This window comes from Diuraphis noxia, unplaced genomic scaffold, assembly GCF_037042655.1.
Source record: "Diuraphis noxia isolate RWA-SAM2 unplaced genomic scaffold, SU_Dnox_SAM2 contig0005, whole genome shotgun sequence".
Lineage (NCBI taxonomy): Eukaryota > Metazoa > Arthropoda > Insecta > Hemiptera > Aphididae > Diuraphis > Diuraphis noxia.
In genome coordinates, this window is record NW_028301715.1 from 17,330,128 (window position 1) to 17,338,684 (window position 8,557).

Sequence of the window (8,557 nt, forward strand, 5' to 3'; positions counted from 1 at the left end):
GTACCATTTGATAGAACATAAAATTGTTTATATTTAATGGGTCCATTTGGAGTCTTCGAACTATTTGTATTGGAATAACGTTTAAGAATACAATACGTAATCCAAATGGACCCAATGGGCTGGAAAGGGTAAGAAATAATAAGTTAATAAGTAACAAACAATAGTGATTTAATAAAATTGTTTTGATTTCATATAATATTATTAAAAGTTTTGAAAACCATTATCAAATAAAAAAAACGTTGTTACTTTGCTGTATAGAAATTGTCGAGTGACAATGTATGTATTATTATTAAACTTGAATACAGTTGTTATGGTCTCACCGGGTTGATCCGCCGAAACCAGGTATCGTTGAGTTCGTCAATTCGGAAGTCTTTCGACAAGGAAGATGAGATGTGATAATACACTGATAGGTTTAGTTATTTAAGTAAAATAATTTATTGAAGACAAAAATTACTACACACTATGTTTAACTGACGCAGACATACATAGACTGACTCGCCCGTACGGGACGGTATTCTATTGTACGTATCTCTAATGTCAAGTCAGCGTTCTTTCCCCACATTACAAATTGTTCATATTATGATATAATATTATAATGCTAAATTATATAATAATAATAAAAATAATAAGCGGGGCTCATAACACCCCCAGGGTTAAATGAAAGTTCATTGTCCAACTTTAAACAATCTTGGGCAAGGGACTTTCATGAGCTGACTCTGATTAGTTTTCTAGTGTTTTTGATTTGGTTCCTGTGTTTTCTATCTGTTATTAAATGTTTTCTTAATTTCTAAAACAAATTTTAATATTAATAGACTCATACTGATAACTGCTATTACTATAATTATATAAAAGTAATGTATTGACATTTGTATTTTAGTGTCTGAGATTTCATAATTGATTTTTGTACTCAATTCACTCAAAGGTTTAGAGTTTCCAATTAATTGAATTAAATTATTTTTTACTCTGTTTGTATCTTTCATTGATAACAGATTTTCTGAAGTGGTTTTTTGTATGCTTAATTGAAATTCTGAAATTACTGATTCACTTAATTTTGGAACAAAATCTTTATATATTTTCGATAAAATTTTCCGTTTTGGAATCAACATAGTGCCGTCATCAGTATTAGCCTCACAATATGCGTCTAATCTAAGTATTCCAGTACCATTTACTCTTATTTCTAAAGATTCTGACATGTTTTTACATTTAATAATAATATTTTCTACATTAGTTACAAATAACCAAGAATTAGTTCTTTCTAATCTATGCCAAATGTTAACATTAAATGATACATATTTTACAATGCACGAATCAGGTAAAACATCTGGTCTTCTAAAAACCGATATTTCACAAGATCCATCTGCATGGAAAATTTGTTGTTCATGTTCACATATTAATTGATTAATTGTTTTTTTACATTTAGATATTTGTAATGTACTTAATTCTACGTAATACAATCTAGATTTATCTACTGCTATATAATCGGCATTTGGAACTATGACAGTATATGTATTATTTTGTAATTGTATGGGTAATGGTATTGTTTTATATAATATGAATTCATAGCTATCTATAATTGGTATCTCTATAATAAACATTAATATTTCATCTAAGTAAACTATACTAACTGATGCTAGTCCTAGTAGTTCTGCTAACCCTGACCTATCTAAATCAATTGGGATCGTTGCTCCTACTGGTAGTTGCGATTCAATTTCTTTTAGTTGTACTTTCAGAGTAGAAGAATCTAATAGGCTAGAATGGATTGATCCATGAATAGCGGCGTTTACTACGCTTTCTAGGCTTTTTGTTTCAAACGAATATTGTATAAGAATAAGATTGAGTAAGGCAATCTGTTCTTCTAAAGCAACTTCAAAGTTTAGGAATCCTACTCCTACCTTTTCTGCTACAATCTCATCAATCAAGTGATTATACTTTTTGGTTAAACTTTCTTGATTTTCAGCTAACTCTATAAGGGAAGAATTTACATTAGATAACATAGATTTTAAAATTTGTGTCTGCGAATCTAATATTTGAGTTTTTTTGAGTTTTGATTTTTCGAAATCTCTAATTTTATCATAAAAATAACTTGCATCTCTATCATCACAAATGCCAAATAAGACATTTGCAACTCTTCCTATTAAGTTAATTGCTCCCCTTCTGGAACGTGATCTATCAGCTGTTGGACGACTAATAATTTTAATTATTTGTTCTTTATTGTTTTTTATTTCTGTTAAAAATTGTTTTATTTGATATTGATATTGATTACATATATGTTTCAAGTCCTGAATTTCTAATTGTTTTCCTAATGTACATGCCGTTTCAACTTTATTTATAATATCTTTTATTTTTTCGAAATTTTCGTTATAGTTCGTTATATTCAAATAGGTAAGTAAATGCCAATGAGTGTTAGATAATCCTACACTTGTTATAGCTTGATAATAAATTCCTGCCGGATGTTGAATATTTTTAACTTCATATTGGGTAAGCCCTTTTGGTATGAGCGATAAGAATTGTCTGAAACAAACATTATAATGGTATTATTTTTTTGTTTGATATTTATATATATCTTAGTTGAATTATTCTCTATGAGAAGAAATTAATAAGGAGAAAAATATTTGTTTTAAAATCTGTTAAGAATTATACTTTAGTTATACATTTGTTTAGAAATATACTTTTAATTCATTTTTGTGGACTGTTATTTCCTTCTGCCCTTTTTTAATCGAAACATTTTCATTATCATGTATATCTGTTATAGCGAAGGGACTCAGCCATTTTAGGTTGAATTTCCCTTTATGTGTATGGTCTTTTAATAGAACCATGTCTCCTATTTTTACTGTAATCTCATGTATTTTCTTATCATATTGTTCTTTAGTTTTCTGTGTCTTGTCTATAAGACGATCTCTTGCTAATTTAAACGATTCTTGCATCTTTTGACGTAGTTCATTTGTGTAATCTTCGTAATTGTAGGAATTTTGTGGCATTTTACTTAATGTATGGGGTACTTCAATAGGATACCCATATACAAGTTCATATGGTTGGAAACCTGTAGCCATATGGACTGAACTGTTATAAACGAATATAGCATAAGCAACGTATTGATCCCAGTATTGTTTTTTATCTTGTACAAAGTGTCTAAGATACTCTATTAAGGTTCTGTGTGACCTTTCTAACGCACCATTTGATTGAGGATGATAAGCAGTAGTATTAATTTTTTTTATTTTGAGTAATTTGCAACAAGCTGAGAATACTTTACCCATGAATTCCCGGCCTTGGTCGGTGACGATTGAGTTCGGTATTCCATGTAAACAAACAAAGTGTTCTATAAATGCTTGTGAAACTGTACCGGCCGTATGATCTGGTAAAGGTACTGCCGTCGAATATTTTGAGAGATCATCTTGTATAGTTAGGATATATGAATTACATTTACATGAAAGTTCTACTGGTCCCACTATATCTAAAAATTTTTTTTCAAATGTTCTCTCTGCTGTAGTAGTAATGACCATAAGTTGTTGAATACTGTGATTATTACTCTTGTTCTTTTGACAGGATGCGCATAATTTTATATATTCTTTTATATCCGCTTTAAGTCCTTTCCAAGTATGGTGTTGTTTTATGCGTTTCATTGTACGAGAAACTCCCTGATGTCCTCCTAGAGGGGTCTCATGGAATTCTTTTATGATAGTCTTTTTCTCATCTTCAGAGTATTCGACATTGGCAAATAATAGAATTTTGATTTGAGAATTCTTAAAAATGTACCTGATCATTGTGCGTATTTCGTTCCAATCGAGTCCATCTATTCCACATGAATTTTGAGGTAGTGCTATGTTTGTAATATTTTGGGTTTCACAAAATATTCTAAGGTTCTTTAACGTAAAAAATACGTTTTTATAACATGGTTTTTGCCAAAAGTATTCTTTAGTTATTAAACAAATTACTAATCTTCCTTCTGATCTAACACTTGCTATTTCTGTTAATTGTTTATTTTGGTTCTTAAGTTGTTCCACTTTACCGAATTTTCTTCTGAACTCAAGGGAAATGTTCTTATTCATTTTAAAATCTTGCGAGACACAGTGGCCTATGGCGTACTCCACTGGTGCCTCAAATAGGTTCCCTGTCACTTCATTAACATTTTTGTTTGATATTAGTAGTCTAGCTTTTTCTTCGGTGTAAATTTGGTATTCATTAAGAGGTTCATTTTCTTGTGCTGTTTTGGTGATGTTTATTCTACTAAGAGCATCTGAGTTTGTATTTTGAATACCCGGTTTGTAAATAATGTTGTACTCATATTCTTCCAATTGCAATCTCCATCTTGTTAGTCGGGCCCCTGGGTCTTTGACTCCGAACAACCATGATAGTGGCTTGTGATCTGATATGATGTTGAATTTAGAACCGTAGATGTAATGTCTAAATTGTTTCACTGCCCAGTGCCCATATTATGGCTAACAATTCTTTTTCGGTTGTATTATAGTTAGTTTCCGCTTTATTAAGTGTGCGGGACGCATATGCAATTGGTAGATCTGCACCGATTTTGCCTTGTGATAATATGGCCCCAATTGCGACATTACTAGCATCTGTAGTGATGTTGAATGGTTGATTGAAATCGGGATACTGCAGTAATGGTTCATTTGTTAATATGTTTCTGAAATAATCAAATGAATCTTGGCAAGTGTCTGACCAATTAAATTGTTGGTTTTGTTTTAATAAAGTAGTAAGTGGTTTTGCTTTTTTACTAAAGTCTTGAATAAATTTTCGGTAGTATCCTACAAGTCCTAAAAATGACTTTAACTCTTTTACGTTTTTTGGTGTAGGATAATCTATTATGCATTGTATTTTCTTCGGGTCAGGTTTCACGCCATCTTCTGTAATAACATGTCCCAAATAGGTTACCTCTCGTCGAAGAAATTCACATTTTGCTGGTTGAAGTTGAAGTCCATGCTTTTTGAATCTTTCAAATATTTGACGAAGATTCTGCTCGTGGTCCATTAGTGTTGTTCCTATGACGATTATATCGTCTAGGTAAACAAACGATTTCACCCCATTTAAACCCACCAACACTCTGTTCATAAGGCGCTGGAAAGTTGTCGGTGCGCCTTTCAAACCAAAGCACATTCTATTAAATTCGAAATGTCCTTTCTCGGTGCTAAAAGCTGTTTTTTGCTTATCATCTGGTTTTAATGGAATTTGATGATATCCACTGGCCATATCTAAACATGTAAAATATTTAGCTTTTCCTAGTTGTTCTAGTATTGTTGATATATTATCTGGCATCGGAAAAGCGTCCCCAATGGTTATCTCATTGAGTTTTCTAAAGTCAACCACAACTCTATATTTCTGTAATCCTGATGCATCCGACTTTTTTAGAACTATTAAAAGTGGTGCATTCCAAGGACTTTCACTTGGGCTAATTATTTCGTCTTGCTTGAGTTGTTCAATTTGTTTATCGATTTCCTTCTTTTGTGAATAAGGGAGACGATACGATTTCTGAAAGATTGGTTGGTTTGCTTTTGGCGTTTTTATTTCATGTTGAATTGATTCTGTGCATGATAATTTATCACCTTCCAAAAATAAAATTTCGGAAAATTCAGTACATAATCTTATGATGAATTCTTTTTCCTCTTGATTCATATGGTCGCATCTCAGATTTTCTTTTAATAATTGAATACGATTGTTCGCATTATTTGGAGTCCCCTGGTTCTGTATACATTTGATGGGCACTGTTTCAAAAATATCATGCGATAGCTCATTTAATTTCGGTACATTAATTATTTGTGTAGTTTCTGTTGGATTTATTACTGTTATTAATAATTGTCCTTGTTTTATTGTGTTTAAAACATTTCCACAAATTATGTGTTCGTTAATGTTTTGAGCGTGTATTAAAATATTGCACGATTTGGCTTCAAGTTCGGCTGATACTCGTATTGGAATTATCACTTCACTTCGTGACGGTATGGTTGTTGTAGTATCCTCCGGGTAAGTGATTACCTCGCGCTCTACGTCGATGATAATTTTGTTCTCCTTCAGAAAAGGTTTGCCCAAAATTCCATCTCCATCAATAGGGAACGATGACGGTACCACTTGAAATTTGGTTTCAGAAAGTTTGTTCTGAACTGAAACTTCCGACATGAAGTTGCTCATATCAAGGTTAAGCCATGTTGAAACGATAGTTTGAACTAAGTGACCGTTTATACCCTGCAGTTGATGTCGATCATGGGTATTTACTATCACTTCGTCGCTTAAGTTATTAATTTTTATTATGTTGAGATCCGCTCCTGTATCTACCAATAGGCGGAATTTTCCTGTGAGAGATTGAAGACTTGAATATGCGACGTGATTATCTTCTATTTTGATTACTACAGGTAGTGTTCTTTTTATGCTTGGGCTGATATTTTGATCTCCTTGACCGAGCGCTCACCCGACGTGCTCGGTCTGGACTCGTTTCCCAACGTGTTTTGTTGATTGTATTTATTGTCCATTCTTTTCTTTTTAAAACAATCTTCTTTAATGTGCCCCCTTGCTTTACAGTATGTACACGTTAATTTTTGTACCATTTTTGGTTGTGGTGTGGTATTTGGTTTTTGAGTAATCTCTTGTTTTTGCTTATTTTCCAAGGCAAATCTGCAGTTAATTGTATTATGATTATTTCTTTTACAAATATTACAATATTTTGTGCTATAATTTGTTCTTGGTTTAGAGTTATTCTGAAGAAGGCGTCTGGCCTCTTTGTTTGACTCAAGTAACTTTTCTTCTTCTAGGCTTTCTTTAATAGCTTCTTCGAGAGTCGGTATGGTTTTTGCTTTTATTATTTGCCTTAAATTGGGATGTAGTCCTTCTACATATGATGTGAGGGTGGTTTCTTTGATATAATTCCGAATAGCATCTGCTTCTACTGGTTTTTTACCTGTTATACTAACATTACATAATTCGTGGAATGATTTCTCTATTCTTCCCGAATAATCCTGTACTGGTTCCCCTAATTTTTGCCTAGTAGAGTTAAGTTCCAGTTGTAAATAACCAGGTGTACGTTTTGTGCAAAATGCTGATTCTAGTAAAGATTTGAATCCAACCCAGTCTGATATTTCCCTATTTTGTGTTACTGTAAATGCTTTACCGCTTAATTTAGTGCTTATCGCTTTTAGTAAAATAGGTTTACACGTTTCTTTTACGCATGACATCGCGAATTCGCAAGCGTTTATGAAAGGGTAAATATCATCGTCATTTTGGCCATTAAAATGAGGTATGAGTTTAATAGCCGTTTCTAGAGATAGTTCCGACATTTCGAAATTAACGATTGAATCGAAGCTGATTAAATCAATTTCGTTATTTTTATCAGTAACAGAGGGATTAATTTTTGTTTTAGAACGTGTAACTCGTGGAGATATGTGAGGATCTGTATGTATGTTATTAATATTGAAATCAGGGTCTTTGTCTGTTAGGTCAGGACTACTAGGACAGCTGTTATCCGAATTACTCGACATACAATAATCTTATACTATTGTAGTTAATACTAATCTATAAAATTATTACAATCAAAATAACGTTAAATATTATAATGTGCATATACAATAGTGATTAGGTGTATACTAAATGGTATGACTTACAATATTGTGACAATTTTCGCGATTGAATTCATTGTTGCCTGCTGGGTAATTCGAACTGTGACGGAGAATGTTCCGGTGATGTCCTATATATGCTCCACGACAGAATTGTTGTGGGTCAATGGGTTTTTGCTGATGCCGCGACTGCTTAGCGTCTCTTACAGTGTAATGCAAGTGAGCCGTAGAAGTGAGCACGATGTCCTCTCTGAATTATTCGAGCGCCTCCGAGTGTGTTTTCAATAATGCCGAGACAGTGGATTTCGTCGAGCGTGTGAACAGGATGTGCCACACCCAAGTATTCTGCTGACTCGCTGATACACGATTGTATGACGTGTATATGGACGTTTTACGTATTAAAACGTAAAACGTATAAGTCTTATAAAACCTATAAAACGTATAAATTGTGTTATTACCACCTGAGGGACGACTGTGTATTGGGGATGCTGTATTAAACAGCTAGCACTCGTTGTCTCCAGATAATAAGGCTTCCTTTTGTTAATATTCCGAAGGTACCGCTGCCACCAGTTGTTATGGTCTCACCGGGTTGATCCGCCGAAACCAGGTATCGTTGAGTTCGTCAATTCGGAAGTCTTTCGACAAGGAAGATGAGATGTGATAATGCACTGATAGGTTTAGTTATTTAAGTAAAATAATTTATTGAAAACAAAAATTACTACACACTATGTTTAACTGACGCAGACATACATAGACTGACTCGCCCGTACGGGACGGTATTCCATTGTACGTATCTCTAATGTCAAGTCAGCGTTCTTTCCCCACATTACAAATTGTTCATATGATATAATATTATAATGCTAAATTATATAATAATAATAAGAATAATAAGCGGGGCTCATAACACAGTGTTAATAATTAAGTCACTTTTATTAATACAGTAATTTCGAAGTTCTATTAATATTCTTATTTCGAATGTTCATTTGAAGAATTTGGAAATATTTTAACTT

The 8,557-nt window shown here is 32.9% G+C and overlaps 1 protein-coding gene across 1 annotated transcript; it reads right to left on the reverse strand.

Moving 5' to 3' along the window:
• Positions 1-83: 83 nt before the first annotated feature.
• On the reverse strand, positions 84-8,260 carry LOC149054987 (uncharacterized). The gene is made up of 2 exons (XM_089229756.1): positions 7,596-8,260; positions 84-2,511 (listed from the first exon to the last, which is right to left on the reverse strand). The coding sequence occupies exons 1-2, from the start codon at positions 7,625-7,627 to the stop codon at positions 759-761; spliced, it is 1,785 nt and encodes a 594-aa protein (XP_089085882.1). The 5' UTR covers positions 7,628-8,260; the 3' UTR covers positions 84-758.
• Between the last annotated feature and the right edge of the window lie 297 nt (positions 8,261-8,557).

Coding starts and splice junctions, on each gene's coding strand:
- LOC149054987 (XM_089229756.1), bottom strand. CDS start 7,627: ATGAATTCAATCGCGAAAATTGTCACAATATT. Junction 2,512..7,595: donor GCGAAAATTGTCACAATATT/GTAAGTCATACC, acceptor TGTTTGTTTCAG/ACAATTCTTATCGCTCATAC.